This window comes from Equus przewalskii, chromosome 23 (assembly GCF_037783145.1).
Source record: "Equus przewalskii isolate Varuska chromosome 23, EquPr2, whole genome shotgun sequence".
NCBI classification, from domain to species: domain Eukaryota; kingdom Metazoa; phylum Chordata; class Mammalia; order Perissodactyla; family Equidae; genus Equus; species Equus przewalskii.
In genome coordinates, this window is record NC_091853.1 from 4626839 (window position 1) to 4647268 (window position 20430).

At 38.2% G+C, this 20430-nt stretch overlaps 1 protein-coding gene across 4 annotated transcripts in view; it reads right to left on the reverse strand.

Moving 5' to 3' along the window:
* NME7 (NME/NM23 family member 7) overlaps nt 1-20430 on the reverse strand; it is a 239146-nt gene that overhangs the window by 42921 nt on the left and 175795 nt on the right. For 3 of the 4 annotated variants that reach the window (XM_070591547.1, XM_008534792.2, XM_070591548.1), the window contains exon 11: nt 15484-15591. In XM_070591547.1, coding sequence (XP_070447648.1) covers nt 15484-15591 — 108 coding nt within the window. Of the gene's footprint in view, nt 1-15474; nt 15592-20430 lie in introns of those variants that run through there. The other variant, XM_008534793.2, reaches the window with a different exon arrangement.

Here is a 20430-nt window from a genome sequence, read left to right on the forward strand (position 1 = left end):
CTAATCTTCCTCAAAAAAAAAAGCTTTGGATACTTTTCCCAAGAAAATGAAATGTATTTACAACATTTTACAATGTCAGGCAGTTAGTCTATGGACTACCCCTGCAAATAAATTCCAAGCTCCTAAACATGGCATAAAATAATCATATGACTTGACCCTTAGCTACCTTTCCAAGCTTATCTGCCATCCTCCAATATTGTCTTAAACTCTAATATATCAAACTCCATGTAGTTTCCCAGCATACATATCATTTCCTCTTCCTGAATCACCATCCCCATCTTTTTTTTCCTTTCAACACCTGGACCAGGGCTCATATCTTCCAGGCACCTCACCTGACTCCCATGCTGGGAAATAGGTAACTTGTAGGGACTCCCGTGACACCCATCAAGGATCAGCCTCCTAGCATTTATTTCCTGGTGTCAAAACTACCTATTTAGATGACAATCTTTCTGAGAGAACATTAAATTCTTTGAGTATAGGGACCGTATCTTAATCACCCCTGGTGTTTGGAACAGTGAATGGCACAAACAGGCCTTCAATAAATGTGTGTTAACCTGAACTGTTGAAGGACCAAAATTAACAATGGTATAAAAGCTAAGAAAAGCCATAGGTAATATCCCTCAAATGAGAAGACAAACTGGGATAACAGTAAATAAACTGAATATCTGCAATGTATAATTGTCAATAAACCCTATTAACACAGAAGGCACATTTAAAATATCAGTGTCACTATGGGTGTCTGTCACAGAAAATCATCATACAACCAATAGAACAATGGAGTCTTTATTAAAATAGTTTGAAGGCAACACTCAGAAAATGTACCATTATGATAACCTTATGGAAAAGTTCAATATCATGCTGGGTGCTACTGCTGTACAAAGTTTTACAATTCTCATTGCCCCATGAATAGTAAGCAGCAGATTTTAGTTCTCAGATGGTGATTGTACTATAACCAAAGAGTTAATGTGTAACAAGCAATGAGGGGAACTTTGCACAGAGAGTTATGTACACTGATATTCCAAGCAAATAAATTATTTTTGCCACTTTAAACCTGAAGTTGTTATTCATTTACCCAGCAGATTAAGCTATTCGTAATTCTAAGGTTGATGCCAAAGGGGACCAGTATTTATGATGAGAAGGACTGCGATTCCTTACACAGCAGACTATAAACATATAGTCTTAAAATGTTTTTGGGAAGGACTCAATGAGATGGCCAATTCATACATTTCTGTTTTACTAACTCTGGAACTCATCTCTTATGCCAGATTCACTGCTGTCATAAGGTCAGTTATAGCAGCACAGTGAGGGGTGAGGTAAGAGTGGGGTGAGGCAAGCGACAAAAGCATTATCAGAAGCTTCCACGGAAGAACAATTTTTACTGCCCCCCTCACCCCACTAAGAGTTGAAACGCTCACTTCCTTTCCAAGTCCCATTCCAGCCCGCATTCCCACTCAAACCACTCTGGAAATGAGACAGAATAGACTATGTTCTGATGGAATATATGCAGATAATGTTCTGTATATAAAACAACAGGGGCAATAAAAAAAAAGTGAAATAAGCTAAAATGTGGTGAAATATGGGAGTATGGTCGAGACTGGGAGAAAAGGGACATGGAAGTGGAAAGATACAGTATTTAATATTATTGGGGGAAAAACCCTGATGCTGCCACGCTTGTGTCAAGTAATAAACAAATCTGTACTTTTTAAAAAAATCAACCGTAATTTTCCAAGGCAGACTTCCTAGCCTATATCTATACTATGAGATAGAAATTTGGACGCTCCAATGATTTGGGGCCACCTACATAGGTATTTTGTATAAATTCAGCAAAAACGAATATGTTTATCAATAATTACAGATGAAGCTCACTACGAGTACAGCCAAAGCCCTTTGGAGGATGACATAATTATGTAACAAAATTGGGTGGTGTACCTAGGGGATAAAATATAACACACATACTGTTAGATTCCCAATGGCCTCTTCCCCGGGCCTAAGTCATAGGAGCAGTATCTAGTCCAGAAAATACCATATATGTGTGTGTGTGTGTGTGTATATATACATATATATATATATATCTCTCTCTTTCAAAGTTTCCATGATTAAACCCAATAACCTCTTGCTAAATGTAAAACAGATACACAATGATACGAGCTTTATATCTGCCTGCCTGCCTCACACCTTCCTTTCCTTCCACAAACACTTGTCAATAGTCAATCAGGTTATTGATAACCAGATGCTAGATTCTTGGGATACAAAGGTGAGTAAGACATGGTTCCTGCCCTCAAGGAGCTCACGTTGAAGGAAGAACAACTTAGAAACAGATAATTATTTGACAGTATGCCAAAGGCTTTAACAGAAATATGTATAGGAAGATCAGGAATCAAGAGGAGAAAGTGTGTGTGATATGTTAGTCATATGGCACGTTACCAAAATGAGAGATGAGCATTATGCACTCAGTCACTCAACAACTACTGACTGTGCCCCTACTTCGGGTAAGCAATTTATACACTAAAATCAGAAGAATCTTTTGGCATCCCAGAGGCCCCTGATGTTCCCTTATTCCCCTTGAAAGCTTAATGGCCCATTGCTGCTGACAGTGTAGTAGGCTGCTGGTTGAGAGAGTCTTGAAAAATATATACTTTGATATTTTTCATCTAATACCGAGGGGTACAAGTTCATGAATAAAAATATAAGTTAATACAGATAAAATACATGTAAATATCCAACCATCCCAATTATTTTTGAGGGAGGCCAAATATTCTGGCTCAATATTCCGTAGTATTTTCCCCAAAGCTTAATTTTTGTGCTCTCATTCACCACTCTATCACAAACTCTGGAGAAACAATACTCGTTACATTTAAGATTATAATATAAAGGCAGGGAAATTATAAAATGTAAATTCTGAGCCCAGACTCCGTGGGTTCAACCTCCCTTCTGTGACGTTGGGTAAGTTGCTTAACCATTCTGTGCTTCAGTTATTCATCTGTAAATAGGGTGTTAATATTTACTTCAGTGACAGTTACCTATGTTAACATATGTAACACAATGCCTGGCACACAGTAAGTACTCGCTAAAGCTAGTTAACATTGCCACCATACACATGCATAAAAATACAAAATTAATAAAGCTAGTTAACATTGCCACCATACACATGCATAAAAATACAAAATTAATAAAGCTAGTTAACATTGCCACCATACACATGCATAAAAATACAAAATTAAAAAGCAGATGACAGGATGGAATTAATACAAATCACTATCACAGCATAGCTATCTTTTAAACTTAGCCACAAACATGACTGCATCAAGTTCCTAACTATATGAAGTGAACATTTGTTGAATATAAGATTTAAAAATAAAAACTACAGCAGTTTGGATTTCATCTATACTTGCATCAAGAAAAGAAGGCGTGACTTTGCTGTGGATAAGATGCTTCTAAGATATTTTCTAGTTGCTACCTTCATGGCTGAAGGAATATTGGGGTAAAAGGAGAACAGGAAATAGCTATTGCTATCACAACTATCTCCCAGAAAATTGCTTACACAAAATTAGTGTCTATGTGATAGGACAGGTATTTGATATTTGAAGACTAAAGTCCTTTCAAATTGCTATGAAAGCTTTACTTAACCTGCAAAACCTGCTCAGTACATTTGTTCTTGAAAACACCGGGCCTATCATTTTCCTTCCATTAGTCTATTCCTCTTTCCTCTCTTGTTAAATCACAAATGGCCATAACTGTCTAACGGACAAAGAACAGTAGCTGGTTTAGAACCTTTACTCTGAACCAAGTGGGAGCAGCAATAAGAGTTTATGAATGAAAAAGAGGATGAATTTGACTCGGTCAGCAACGTTTTAGGCTCCTTTCCATGTCCTCTCTAAGGACTTTTAATTAGTCACCTGAGAGTTACTTATTAACTCAGATCATGCTTAGTCACTGGCTAAAAAATGAAGCAGTGTGCATACTAAAGACAAGAGTTCAGAGTCAAACTGCAGAGAGCAAAGGACAAGTGGACAGTTCCACCTTCCTGCTCACTCCTCTTTCAGAATCAGGGAAATGAAGGGACCGGACGGCCTTGGCAGGTAGTGATGTGAATGCAATATCTGATGCGCTAGGTGAAGAGACACAGACAGCTCAGGTTAAAAAGGGCACTTTGTCTCCCATACTTGATATCAGGGTCAAAGTCATGTACCGCTACGTGTGCTGGTCTTGTACCTTTTTTCTTTTACTGGATGCCTGTGTGCATGGTAGACACTACACGAAAGCTATTCTAAAAGTTCTTTCAACTCTAAGATTATTGGAAATAAAAGCACTAGCGAGCATATTTATTTATTAGTTTTAAATAATATTTAACTCAGGTTACTATTTTAGCTAACACATTTCTGTCTGTTGCTAGAGGATTGTATTTGGCTATACTACAGTCTTATCAAATCTAGATTATATAGTCCAGGGATAACTCAGTCTTTTAACTTTTTTCTAGTTTGTGACTTTAGGTCCCTTCCTGATTCTTAATCACATTCATTCAATTACAAAATATTTATTTTAAACCCACAACGAATATTTCTGTGCTCTATAAGATGGCTAAGAAAAACAAATTTAAGGGCAAAAGAGCAAATCAGTTCACTTAGATAATTATTACCAAAAAAGTAAAATGTCACTTGGTGAACAGGTTCCAATTAATGGACTAACGGTTGCTGGCATCTCTCTGAATTTCAAGTACCCTTCCTAACCCCTTCATTTCTCCGTTAAGGAAAAGGATACAGAATTGACCATACTCATTTAACTTAATATGTCAGCATTATTGAAGATCATCATGGTGAAGGGTTACAAAATAGAGGCAAGCATTACACAGTGGGGATGGAAGACAGTTTTGATTTTGTTTTTCGTAAACAGTAGCCAAAGGGAAGTTTTGCTTGTCTAAATAAAACATGTATTCTCATTCCCTTCCTATTAGCTCATCCAGCTTTTGCCTCTCAAGCCTCAGGTACAAAAGGAATCATCTGTGAGTTTCATTTCACTGCCAGGTGATAGACAATCGAGTTTATACAACAAGACAAGAGGTTGGAAAATGAAAAAACAAGGGGACCCAGCTTAGCTGGGATGGCCCTGAGGCTAGCCCCTGGGGACTGACGTTTGGATCTCCTGCAAGGGAATATAACCTGATGTTCATTAGTAAAGGGCTAAACTAAAAGAAGAAAGGTTTCTTTTATTTATATTTAAAAACATATTATCGGGAACCAGGTCTGTATGTGCTCTGTACTTGGTGAAAATAGAATTAAGTAGTTTCTGACAGTGAAATTATACTCAGAGTTTAATTTAACTGGATACTGTTTGTAAAAGAGCCTAACAGGCCTGACATATCCTGGCCATGGAAGTCACAGCCTTCCACTGACTTTGATAAATTGATTTTTCCAATGGTCAAATGAAGTAATAGTAAAGATTATGATAATAATGATAAATATAATAATAACCAGTAACATTTACTGAACAATTCCTATTTTTATTGATTTACATATATCAACTAATTCATTTCTTGCAACTATCCTCTAAGATAAGTGCCGTTATTATCCCCACCTTGAGGATGAGGGAATTGAGGCACAAGAGTTTAAGCAACTTGCTTAAACAGCTAGTAAGTGGCAGAGCTAGAATTCAAACCCAGGTGGTCTGGTTCCAGATGTACTTGCTGAACTGAAAACACTTATCCCAGTGCCTGGCACAAAGTAAGTGCCTATTATTATTATTACTATCACTATCTTTTTTTTTTAAAGATTTTATTTTCCCTTTTTTTCTCCCCAAAGCCTCCCAGTACATAGTTGTGTATTTTCAGTTGTGGGTCCTTCTAGTTGTGGCATGTGGGACACTGCCTTGACACGGCCTGACGAGCGGCGCCATGTCTGCGCCCAGGATCCAAACCGGCGAAACCCTGGGCCGCGGAAGCGGAGCGCGCGAACTTAACCACTCAGCCAGGGGCCGGCCCCATCACTATCTTTAATATTACTAGATTTCCTTGAGAAAAAAAACGTATTGAGTGCCTAGGCACTGGGGAATTAAGCAATGAACAAAAAATGCAAGGTCACTGTTCTCACTGAGCACAGAGTTTAGTGGACAAGATGGAGATTATTCAAAAAATTGTGCCTTTTACAGTAAAATGGATTACTTAAAGTAGAAGAATATTTCTAAGCGTTTTAGGTCCCTAGGTCCTTAAGACTTTTCACTGGATGATTAGAGCATGTGAGTCCATTATTCCTATTATCTATTCACTCAAACTCTGCTCCTGGTTAAAGTTTTGGAAACTCTATCAGATCATTGCCCTATTCAAAATCCTTCAATGGCTTCCAGTTCTCTAGAGCCCAAGTAGCCACTGTGTCATACATACCAACAAACTCCCATCCCTCATTTACAGCAGACATCAGTATTCTACCATGCCTTATTTTTTTCTGTTTAGTTGACTAGTAGTTTTGGAATCCTATCAATAAATCAAGAGTTGGTACTTGAAACCTTTTGCAATCCCTGATCTGGTTTGCTGGGTAGAAGTAGGGTTTTGGACTTAAGGCAGACGTAGGTTTAAATTTCAGTCCCACGCCACTTATTTGTGGTGTGATGCTGGCCAAGTCATTTCACCTCTGGGAGCCTCACTCTCCTTACGTGTAACAAGGGAATAATAGGAGCTACCCAGTAGGGTTTGTAGGTAATGCAGGTAAGCCATTTAGCATAGTGCCTGGTATATAGTGCTCAGTAAACTGAGCAGGTACCATTTTAATCTCCATTATCCTAACGTTCATTATTGTCATCAGAAAGAAGCCTCTATAATCTAGCTCAAATTTACATTTCCAAATTTATCTACCGTATGCTACCATATGCATAACCCTCCACTGTAACTAGATTTGGGTAACTCAGTGTTCTCCCAAAACTAGCCTGCCATCTCCTCTTCCTTTCCACATATAAAAATCTACCTTGTTCTTCCAGGCCCTTTTCAAGTGCCATTTCGTTGATGAAATCTCCCTGATCCCTTCAGCCACAGTCACACTGCTCGCCATTAACCTCTCATGATACTTAGTGTCTGTTTCTGACACTTCATCACTCACTCACTGTATGGCAACATTCTCTTGTGCTGGTGTTTAATTTTATATTACTATTTAACTTTATATGTGTATTTATCTTGTTTTCCCAGCTAAACTTTCAATTCCCTAAAGGCTGGGGTTCTATAATGCTTGTGTCCTCAAAACAACACCCAGCGAGATGACTGCACATTCTCATCAATGAATGAATGAAATTGAAATAAAATATATGCACGTTTCAGTCAACTTAAAAATTAGTCATAGATTGAGAAGAGAAAATTAATTTTTAATTATTTATATTATGTTGAAGGACTCAATGTTATAAAAAAATCTCTGGCTTTCTACTTTGCATTAGAATATTCTACCTTTTTGTCAATTTGTCATAATTAAACAAAGAGGTTTTGTTTGCATTCATACCTATGATATCATATCTGTGCCTAGGTGGTCTAAGGTTAGAAGATGACTCTACCACTCCAAACAATTAGAAAGGATTTTTGTTCTTTGTTTTTTGAATGTTTTTTAAAAATTTGTACAGTTTTCTTTAATATGGATAAAATTACCACTCTCAGGACTAAAGAAATCTCAAAAAATTTATATTCCTCTTTGACTTAAGAAACATGATATATGTTTTCCATAGCAGGTTTCAATACAGTTAAGAATCCAAAGACTCCATAGTCACACAGAACTTAGTGCAGTGGCTCCTGTCTACGGTTCCACTGGTGATGCTGGTCCAGAATGACATTTCACTGCTCTCTGGCAAAATGCGGAAAATCAAGGCAATTAAACAGTGGTAAACCAAGGGCTGGCAGGAGTGGTCCACCCTGGGGAGGGAGCAGTATATTCCCACTGACATTGTTTGGAACTGCCTGTGCATGGTGAAAATAAAAAGCAGACAAGCTTTTAGTGGATTCTATTATCGTTTCAAAATTATCTACAGAAAATGCGACCCTGTTTTCTTCTATCTGCAAGAGAGTGCTTCTGCCATCATGCCCTTGGCATGCTACAGCAATAAAGTGAGCTTTGGGAAAAGCGGAATTTATCCAGTTGAAGAGACAGCCCATCATTCTATGATTAAATAACTTTTTTTAATGTCCTCATTTGGTAAATTTTAAAAAGTTGATTGTCAATCCCCAATGTGGGTTTGTTACTGTTGTTCAATGCTTGGTTTGTTTTCAGAAATGTCCCTGATCTACAAAATCCCAAATTTGAGAACAATTAGCCAAGAGAACAACTCAACCTAATAGTCTAAGAGTGTGCAGTGGCTTTTGGCCTAGGGCAGTGGTTCTCAAAGCGTGGTGCTCTGGACCAGCGGCATGAGAGCTAACTGGGAACTTGGTAGAAATGCAAATCAGATCCACTGAATCAGAAACTTTGGAGTGGGGCCCAGCAATCTGTGTGTTTAAAAAGCCCCCATGGGATTCTGCTGCTGCTGAAACCCAAGGACCACTGTGACTGAAAAAGCGCTGAGACAAAATGCTTAGAGATTCTTAAATGTCGCTTTAAGGTCATTTTTAGTCCAATGATTCTGCATCTATTTATTTCACATGGATTTGCCATAGTTATTAATTAACCAATCTTTCCCAAAGAAATTAATTTAGATTTATTTCCTAACATCTACAATGAATGAGTTTATAAATGCCTATACAAAGTAAAATACATCATATTAAATATAGTCCTTAAGTCATTAGGCTTGTTATTTTTCAGATTGAGAAGAGAACCAGTCTAAAGAGGGCTGGAGCTGGGGCTGGACTTGAGAAACTGAAGGCCTTATGGACCTGTAAACTTCTTTTATGGAATGTGATTTCAGTCACTATAAGGAGTACATGGACATTACAGTACTAATGTCTATAGAAATTTCCATGAAGTAAACAGGATTATGATTCTTTGGGAAAAATTATTCTAGCATTTTATGGAGATCCACTGTTGCCTTTAATAAAGGTTAAACTCCTACCATACTAAATGAGGGAAATATTAGAGATCCATTTATTACTGAGATAGTGTGAGGACTCACTGGGGTAGAAGTAATTGACGTAATCTAGCAAGGAACACGAGCTCCACACGTGACAGCATACAGGAGGGAGCACAAAATTGCTTCTTAGTCCAAGATTCCTTTATCTGAGACAATAACTAGTTCTGAAATAATAACTGGACCATAAAGAATCACAATTTGATAGCCTAATGCTTCTTACATTTTAAGGATGTTTTTAAGGTTAATGTAGAGACTTTTGAAAGATTATGTTTGAGCGGAAGAAAATCTACGTAAACCATGAGCTTTCCACATGCACGTATTTCAGGTTTTATCTGCTTTCACAGTCAGCAATGAAAGAAGCTAGCAGCAGCTCACTTTTCTGACAACTGGTAAGAGGAGGGAGTAGTGGGATGTGGCACTTGAAAGTGGGGCTCACCCTCATCAGGGTGTGACATTTCAGCCATATGAAAAGAGAAGGGGGACGGAGGTGCACTCTCCTCATTCACGATACGTTGCCCCTGCTAGACAGGAGTAGAGATATAAAAGTCTGTGCGAGGTCCAGGCCCTCAAGGCACTTACACACCCATCCGGAGAGAAATACATGGCTCGCTCTCTTGCACCCCTGTGAGTCACATGTCCCTATTAAATGGTGAGTGCAGATTTGAAGGACTTGAGAAGAATTGTTTTCAGCTGTGAGAGACCCAGGGCCTCTACCCTCGTTAGCAGCAGAATGCATCGATGTGTGCATGTGAGCACGCGTGTGGACACACACACACACACACACTCTAGGCCTCTAGTCCCTCCCTGGGAAGGCATATGGCAGCCTAAAAACTGAGACTTCCGCCAAGAAATCCAGGTAATCAACAAGGTGATGGCTGGCTCCTTCCGGAGAGGCCAAAGCCTCCCCCCATTCAGAGACCAGGACTTCCTTGAAAGTGTTACAACCCCTGGCAGCAGCTGAGTCCATTGAGAGAAGCTATAGATCCCTTCAAATTTCAGAGGCTGCCGTTGTTTCCAATTCTAAGTGAGTCCTGACAGCAAAATAATCCCTTTGCTGGCCTGCTGACAGGGGCTAGGTTTTCCTCAAAAGCAGAACCATGGCCAACTTTTTCCAAAAAGTTCAAAGGGCAGTGGTTTCCAAATGTTAATTTAATTATTAGCTATATCAGAATCACCTGCAACACAAAAACCCACATATAGGAAGCTCATCCCAGACCTACTTAACCAGAATCTTCTATGAGAGAGCTCCAGGCTTACGCAATTTTAAAAACTCCATAGGTGATGCATTCTATTGGCTGGGAACCATTGCATCAGGGCAGTGGTTCTCAACCCTTAGGGGCACTGGAATCACCTGGAGGTCTGGATTCCTGGGTCTGACCCCCGGAGTTTCTGAATCAGTAGGTCTAGGGAGGGGCCAGAGAATCTCATTTCCACCAAGTTCTCAAGTGATGCAGATGCTGCTGATCACGGGAGGACGGTGGAGAACCACCATACTGGGGAAGAGCAGCGGCCAATTCTACTGGAAACCTGGTCCCTAGCTAAATACCCGTTATCCTTGCTGTGACCGCTTCTGGAAGATACTCCTCTTCATCTCCCCAGTGCTCATTCTCCCTTTCTTCCTTCTAGTACAAACTTGATTTTGTTGGAGGTTGCAATGTTCTCAACTAACAGAACTACATTTACCAGCTCCCTTTGAAGAGGAGGTGGACATGTGACTAAATTCCAGCAAATAAATCATAAGCAGAAGTTGTTGGGTGGGGCTTCCGGCTTCTGAAAAAGGTCTTTAAAGTGAGCGGGGAGGGGGGTGCTGACTGAGCTGGCACTCTTCACTTTCGCCCCTGCTCTTCCCCTTCTTCGTGACTGGAACGCAGGAGTGATAACTACAGTTCCAACAAACGTCCCGGGAGCACACGGAAAAAGCACATGCTAAGATGACTGAGAAGAACAAGAAGGTGGAGGCTGGGTTTGTGACAACATTGGGAAGCTGCCATACCAGGCCTAGGCTGCCTATCTTCAGACCTCCAATTATGGGGCAGAAAAATAAAAGTCCTGGTTTTTAAAGACATTATTTTGAGAGTGTCTATTACTAGTGACCAGAAAAACAATTATTAACTTGCAACACCCCCATCCACCAAGATGGAGACCATTCTAGTCAACTATGTTCCCTCATCCTGTTACTCGTACATGACTCTGGAATTCCTCTTCCCTCCTCCGATGTCTCACTGTTCTTGCTCCCTCTGGTAGTTCAGTATCAAAGTAAACTCCCTTGAAACTTGAACTTGTTCACTAAGCCTCCTAGCCTTAAATGAAACCTGGACTCTTGGAGGGCATCACTTCCTTGGGGCCTTCAGATGAAGCATCTGTGCCCATGATGGTAGAAGTAGCCTTCTCCCTGCCCCCAAGCATGAGTCCTGGACTCTGAGGCTATGCCAGCTAGCCAGATCCTCTCTTCTTGTCCTTCTTGCTGTCACTTCTCAAATTCACGTCTCTCCTGTGCTGAAAATTTGAGACTTTGGGTCACCATCTTCCTCTCCATTCTGCCCCCTGGTCTTGATCCTAGGTGACTTTAATTCCACTAAATACTAAAGCCTCCACAACTGTGGTGACCGAAACTGACCTCCACTCCACACTGGCTACCTCTTCTAAGGCCACACCCTGAACCTTAGCACCACCATGAAAAGCTCCACCTCTGAAACTTTCAATTTAAACGAGTCTACTCTGACCACACCTCTCTCCCTCTCTTATTCCAGGACCTCTGTCTGAAAGCCTCAGAAAGGCATTCAGTCCCTTTCTACTTTCTCCCTTGACTCTAGCACCTCCTGCCATCACATCTTTCCTTATTTATAACTTCAACCACTCTTGCTAACATCCTCAATGATCTTTCCTCAGTGTACCTACCTGTAAAAATCTCGCCCCTGGATCAATCCAACTGTTCATCAGAAAAACAATAAAATCATAATAGATATAAATCTCCCAAATCAACTGAATCCTAAATATGTATAAATCCATATTCTGTAATCAGCTCTTTCTCCATGGCTGTTTCAAACCTTCTCCATTATCTTTTATTCAAAACCCCTGGTGACAGATGTTTTGAAAGTTAGAATAGTAACATTGTATACATACTACATATTATATAGAAGTCACTGAATGTATATACATATATATATATACACACACACATACATACTATATATTACGCAAGGAGTCTGGGAAGTTTCCCATAATCTAATACATTAATATTTCTGCAGCAGTGTGAATAGTCACACTAAGCGGGCTATACAAAAATTATACATAGTCATATGTAAGATCAGGTTAGGCTTTGCCATCAAATTTATGAAAAAACTTTGGTTTTCAGAAAGTTTGGTATCACAGATAAGGATGGCAGTCTCTGTACCTCCATCTGTATGTGGGGATGGCAGTTAATCTTGTCTCATTGCCACGGGCTACCCTTCACTTCCAATCACTCTCTGAGGCTGTCAGTCCTACCCTCCTAAATGTCTTCTGAAGCTCACGGCTTCTGGCTATCCCTACTGCTATACCCATTCAGACTACCAGAATCTTCTTCTGAATTACCTTAGCAGCGTTCTACCTGGTCTCTCTCCCTCAGATTGACCCCATCCCACCCTCCTTTGATCTGTTCTGCAGACTGCAGCCAGCGTGATCCCTACAACACAGATACTACTGTGCTACGCCCCTGCATAAAACATTTATTTGGATTCCCATTGCCCTCTGGATAAAGTTCAGATGTCTTAACATGACTTTACAAGACCTTGCTGACTTTTCCAGCCATATCTCTTGTCATTTTTCCACCTCAAGGTCAAAACCCCAGCCTTACTAAACTATTTTTAGATCTCTTAGAGAAAGCTGTTTGCTCTTGTCTTTGTACACGTTGTTCCCTCTTTGACAATGTACTAGTAAAAATCACAACTCTCCTTTCCAGATAGAAACTAAAACAAAAGATAAATGATGAGTGTCAGTGTGTGCAGAGCCTGTGCTAACCACAGCCAAGAAATCTAGGCCTGTCCACTCGTCTTACTCACCCTACAGCTATGCTGATTCCTGGTAGATGCTTGATTAACTCATTTTTTTTTCCAGAGTGTACCAGAACAAGAATCAATGCAGAAATAATTATATATAGAAATTCAGATTTGTTTTGATCAACTATTTATACATACAATGAAATACTTTATATACTTCTTAAATTTTTATTTTGTAACCACAAGTGATATAACCAAGTTAAAGAACATTTGGAAAAGAAAAACGGGAAAGATTCATATTTTTATCATTCTACAAAACAATTACTATGATGATTATCTTCTATAAAGTCATGTAACTTTAAGCCAAGTAGTACTCTGCAAATAGTTAATCCCTAACTAAGAGAACATCCCTTGGTTATATCAGCATTCTTTATTCCATTTTATTGAGAAGAGAAGCGAGGCATGGAAAGAAAAAATGACTTATCCAAGGTCACATCAAGTATGAGTCACTGGCCACATGAGCAGAGGCTGCAGGAGCTCCAACTTCCAGTTTTTGATTAATCCTCTAAACCACACAGTCATTAATTTGCAATTAAATCATCTGTGCAATTAGGTTAGAAAGATTTTAATCATTTAGAAAATGGCTTTGTAAACTGCAGGCAGTAACAGTCTGTTTCATATTGTATGAGCAAAATCACAGGCATATTTTGGATAATGTTTTGTAATGGGCATAAGTTTCATGATTAGTAATATTTCAGTTTCACTGAACAACAGCCTGTATTCAAACCTAGTCTATGGGTCCTCAGCCATCAGAAGGTGAAGGGAATATTTATAAAATAGGTGAAAATTTAAAATAAATATTTAATCCTTTGAGTAACTGAAAAATGAAGTTTGTTATGTTTTTATATTTCACAAGAATGTCAAAATTTCATACCTAAGTACACAGTTTAGATAAGATTTTAGCAGATTAACATGTTGGATTATAGCAAAAAAATTTTTATGGAGCTAATGGAGTCATTCTCTTTAGCAACAAAAACTGATGAGAATAAATTTCACAGGCTATGTCCACGATTCATATTAAAAAAGACTCCACTGCTTACACAAAAGGAGAGGCATAGACCAATGCAGTGGAGAGACTCGCTGTGATAGATACATCACTCCCACATTTGCTTATGAACATATTGTAACGTTAGTCAAAGTCCCATTGCATCCTGTGGGGGTGGGGTAAACAACTTGGTAAACTCATGTAAAGTTCGTGTGGAGGAATCAATTTAAGAGAAGAAACTTTCTTAAAGTTAACTAAACTACAATAATAAAAATAGTATTTTGCCAGCACAGGCCAATGGAATAAAATTGAAAGTTCAGAAACAGGCAGAGGTGTATATAAGTACTCAATAAATAAGCAATAACAATGAAAGAATGCAAGGATTTAATAAACAATGCTGTGACAGCCAACTAGATCCATACCTCATGCCATAAGTCAAGTAAATTCCAGGTGGATTGAACATTTCAATGTAAGAAAATAAAATGTTTGGGGGAGGCTTTTCTATGTATGACTTCAAAGGTAGAAATTAAAAAAAAAAGACTGTGATTTGACGTAAAACATAATACTCTCTAAAATAAATATGTATTATGGATATCAATCATTTCCATGTCATTTATACTATAATCCCTTAAATTTATTATCTGTCTTTTAATTTCACTAGTTCCTTTTGATACATAAAAAATTTTTAAACTACAAGGAAAAAATATCAATCTTTTCTTTAAAGTTTCTTTGCTTGGCCTAGAAATGACTTTCTTAACCCTAAATCAAACAAATTTTCACTTATATTTTCTTATAATTCTTTCATTGTTTCTTATTTTATGTTAATCACACATATGAGAGGTCAAATTACGATTCTGTCCTATAGTAGCTGTTTGATTTGAGGATGTTACTTAACATCTCTGAGTCTCAATTTCATTTTCCTAAAAAAACAGTCATAATAATACCAACCTGTTAGAGTTTCTGTGAAAATTAAAAGAAATAATTTATACAAAGCATTTATCGTAGTAGAATTTAGTATATAAAAAGAGTCAATAAGTGGTAGCTATTACTTTTACTGCTATCACATTGCGTGTTCCACTTAATTTTCATTGATACATTTTCATGAATAACAACTGAGGTTAATGGTATTTTTACCTGATTTTAAAACAAATATTTAAACAAATTTCACATTATTTAGTTGATGCTGTAGTTTTTTACTTTTTAAACTATTTTTAAACCATAACATATGCCAATCAGAAACATCTCTTTTAATTCTTTGAAGACGATCCAGTTATATCCAGCATCCTACAATTTGGTCTTTTAAAGTTGCAGTCTGAAGTCATTAGACGGCCAAGTAACAGCATAATCCAAGAATATTAAATGGTTTCTTACACACCAGAACTGCTGAGGTTATTTATGAGCTTGAAATAAAAATCGGATGTTTACCCTTTATCTTACCTCTAAGAGGCCATCCTCCGGCAGATCAGTACAGTGAACAGCATTCTGGATCTTGGTTTTACCAAAGATCGCTCTGAGTGTTTCAGGGCGTAAATGCCGGGCAATTTCCTATTAGATACACATTCACACAGAGATTAAAGTTAGTCGTAAAATTTTAGTAAGAAAAACATCAGCTATATGAAACACTTGAATTATTTGCTTATGAAATACATGTATACATTGATGGCGCTGACTTTTCCTGAAAATAGCATGAATGTATGAAAAGTTGGAGCACTGAAAACTTTCAGTTCACTCTTAAGGCTTTTTCTGTGGCCCAACATGAAGTCCACAGTACTCTATGCTGAGGGCAGTAACAATTTTTTTCCTTTTTTTTTTCTTTAAAAATTGGCACCTGAGCTAACAACTGTTGCCAATCTTTTTTTTTTTTTCCTGCTTTATCTCCCCAAATCCCCCCTGGTACATAGTTGTATATCTTAGTTGCAGGTCATTCCAGCTGTGGCATGTGGGACGCCACCTCAGCGTGGCCTGATGAGCAGTGCCACGTCAGCGCCCAGGATCCGAAGCAGCGAAACCCTGGGCCACCAAAGCAGAGCGTGCAAACTCTACTAGGCCATGGGGCCAGCCTGGCAATAACAACTACATCTCTTTTTATCAGTAGATATGGGAATCCCATAAAACATGAATCCAGTTCATTATTGTGAAAGACTTGTATGTTATGAAGACAAGAGAGAGCCTAACAACTTGATTTAAAGTGAACTAGTTTGACAGCATGATTTTAAGTTACAGTTGTATCAGCTTAGTACTAGCTCACAGGAAAAAAATGATTACAAGTAATTCATAAAATTGTGGGTAAAAGAAACACGTTAAAAACATTAAAGATGTGGGAGTATTAATGACCTTTGTAATAGTCTTTAAGCTAAAATTTTTCAAAAATCCTATTTTATTTTCGAAATATATCACACATACACGAAAGGTATTTAATATATATGAATATTTTAAAAATAATGAAACAAATACCCGTGCACCCACTATTAAACTGAATTAAAATAATATTACAATAACTTCAAAGTCCTCTGTGTACCCCATCCTCATTCCATCCCATGCCTATCTCCACCCAGAAGTAACTAAAAGTTTACTTAAAGATTCCCTTATTTTGTTTAGTTTTCAAAACACTGTTTTTCAGATCTCTCCATGTTAATGTGTATAGCGGTAATTCATTTGTTTTTATTAGTATATAGATTCCAATGTATGATTGAGCATATTATTCATTTTCCTGTTGATGGGCATTCAGCTAATTTCTTGTCTCTCTCTCACATACACGCAAGCTTGCACACACATACAATCACAAAGAATTCTGCTGCAAGCACTCTTGTACGCGGTATGGCACATGTACAAGTGTTTTTCTGGAATCTTAGGGCACATATACATTCAGTTTTGCTAAGTACTGCTAAACCATTTTCTTCAGTGGTTGTAACAATTTTCCCTCAACCATCAGAGCACAGGAATTCCCACCATACACAGCAAACATTTGATACTGGTTGACTTTTTAATTTTTCCATTCTGGTGGGTGTGAAATGGCACTTATTATGGAACTTTTCATTTATGATTTGTGCTTTCTGTTTCTTAAGGAATTATTCTCTACTCTAAGATCATAACAACACTCTTTCCTATTGCCTTCTAAAGTTTTTAAAGTTTGCCTTCCACATTAAGTTCTTGGTCCACCCAGAATTATTGACTTTTGGCTATGAAGTGAGGTAGATACCCATTTTCATTTTTCCCATGTGGATATTTAATTGTCCTTGTACAATTTTTGGATAGTGTCTCTCCTTCCCCACCGATCTCCAATGAGAGCTCTGTTTTATACAAGGTTTCCATGTATGTATGGGTGTGCTTCTTGGTTTGCTATTTGGTTTCACTGGACGTTTTGTCTATTCTTACATCTACACTATACTGTCTTAATGATCATGACTTTAATAGGTCTTCATCTGGTAGGGCAAGTCCCCTAGATTTTGGTTTTGAATGTGTTAAGTTTGAGTTGCCTATTAGATATCCAAGTGAAGATGCCAAATACGTGGTTAACTGTGAGTCTAGAGTTCAGAAGAGTCCTCCACACTGCAAACAGAAATTTGGGAGTAAAGAGTAAATGTTTGTTATATAGGGTATTCAAACTTATCAGTTGGATGAGATCATGAAGGCATTGAATATAAGCAAAGGAGAGGAAGCCCAGGGGCACCGTATCATTAAAATTCAAGGAGATGAGGAGAGGTGAGCAAAGGATACTGAGAAGTAATGGCCAACTAGGTAAGAAGAAATGTGAGACAGTCCTTTCCTGGAAGACAGTGAAGAAAAGTGCCAAGGACAGAGAGTTATCAGTAGTGGCAAATGTTGTTGATATATCATGTAGGGTAAAGACTGAGAACTGACCACTAAATTTATCAATATAGAGTCACTGATGTCCTTGACAAGAGCAGTTTCAGAGGAGTAGAGAGGGGCAAAAGACTGATTATTGTGGTTTCAAGAAAGAATGGGAGCAGAAGAACTGGAAAAAGTGAAAACAGGCAACTATTTTGAGGAACTGTGCTGCAAAGAGGAGACAAATGGAGCAGTAACTGGAGAGGGAAGTGGGATCAAGAGAGGTGGTTTTGGGGGGAAGGGGATGGTTTTCGTTTTTGGTTTTTTGTTGAGGAAGATTTGCCCTGAGGTAACATCTGTGCCAATTTTTCTCTGTTTTGTATGTGAGACCCTGTCACAGCATGGCTATTGATAGACAAGTGGTGGAGGTCTGCACCTGGGAACCAAACCTGGGCTGCTGAAGCAGAGCATGCTGAACTTACTCACTAGGCCACTGGGCCTGGCCAAGGGATGTTGTTTCTAAAGTGGGAGAAGTAATGGTACATTTACATGCTGAGGGAATGATCCAATAAAGGGAAAGACCAATGAAACAGGGAGGAGAAGAGAGAATTGCTGGAGTGATGGAATCAAGTATAAGTAGAGGAATTGGCCTTATCTAAAAGGATGGAACATTCTTCCTGAGCATCAAGACAGTATATGGGCCCAGTGGCAGGTAGGTGGGTGTAGATAGTGGTGGGAACTTATGGAAGCTTTTTCTCCATTTTAAATTTTTATTGAGTGATAATCTACATACAATAACATGCATTGGTTTTAAGTATACTGCCCCATGAATTTTGTCAAATGTATACACTCATGCAATCATCATCCTAAACAAGAGATAGAACATTTCTAAAGTTCCCTCTAGAAGTTCTCTTTTGACTGATTCTATTGTCTAGTGAAACAGGCAGCAAGATTATCATCAGCTGAGAGGAAGAATGGGGAAGAGGTTTTGGGATCTGAGGAGAGAAGAGAAGGTATAAGATATATTTTAAGAAAGCAGGAAAGTGAATGGACTAGAAAAGCATAATATGTTTACTGAGCAGCACTAAGGGCCCTCTTGAGGTTAGAGATCATGAATGCAAAAGGAGAACATTCAGGATCTCTGTGTATTCTTCTCCAGCCATGTTGAGCTGTAGGGGTGCAGGCAAAGATTAGGTACAGAGTTGAATTTAATGAGTGTGGGGGATTTTACCAAGAGAATACAATCAAAAAAAGAGAGGGATAAGGGAGTTGATAGTGTATGCAAGGGAATGATTATAATGATGGACAAAAAAATTTAAATTGAATAAGAAAGTAAGTGAGGACCTAGGGGTTGGAGGGATGAGAGACAATGAAAAGGTAGATCAATGGGTTAGAGCTCCTGTTGGGAGGGGATGGTTACTGAAATCAGTGTGTTAGAGGAAATGGGCTGGAAAGTTAAGAGATAGGAAACTCGAAACTGAAACACGGGAGGAGAAGTTACAGTGATTTATAATGGCTAGTTTCAAGGTTTAATTGTGGCTAAGGTCAGGTGGAGGGCAAGAATGTTGGAAGAAAGGAGGACGACAGATTGAGAGGCCAACGTCTTGAATGGGTTACCACTATGGCTATGGAAGTCACCAAGAATTATGACAGGTGTAACTTATGGTACAACGGTGCTGAGCAGTATTCACACCGGTGATTTCAATACTTAAGCATGTTTTAAAGGCATGCATTTATTTAATTACTTAAGTCTTATTTTCAAGATTTTCATCAAATGTCAGTTGTACATGCATTAACTTTAAGAAAAACATTTTGATAAATTAGAAAATAAGGGTAGCTTTATATTTTATTTCTATTTATTACTTTTACTCACTAGACTCTCAACCCTTAACATGATATAAAACTTTTTTGATATGCTATGTCCTACTTATGAACACACAGTAAATATTTGAAACTATTTCTTGACTGACATAAAATGACAAAATTTCTATTCAGGGAGCCAGGATGGAGTAGGAATGAAGAGCAATGGTTGTGAAGGAAGGCTCTCTGGGTTTGAATTTCGCCTCTGCCACTTACTAGTTGTGTGACCATGCCATGTACTTAACCTCTCTGTGCCTGCCTTAATCTTCTCATTTGTAAAATAAGCACACAAATAGGACCTAATTTACAGTGTTGTTGTGAGAATTAAAGGATTAAATACATATGAAAATATTTAGAACAGTGTCTGGCATATGGTAAACTTTCAACAGGTAATAGCCATTAATTTTATTATTTATTTATTCTTTTTTTTTTTTTTTGAGGAAGATTAGCTCTGAGCTAACATCTGCTGCCAATCCTCTTTTTCCTGAGGAAGACTGGCCCTGAGCGCACATCTGTGCCCATCTTCCTCTACTTTGTATGTGGGACGCCTACCACAGCATGGCAATTTTATTAATATAACCTTAGAATAAAAGGAAATTAAAATGAGACAATTTTTAAAGAGATCCAAAAAAAGGATATATTTTGATATTTGTCAAAGAGAATCCAATCAAATATTCAAGTATCTTTTAATATATATCATCTCTCAAGAATTTTCATTATAATTTTAGAATAAAG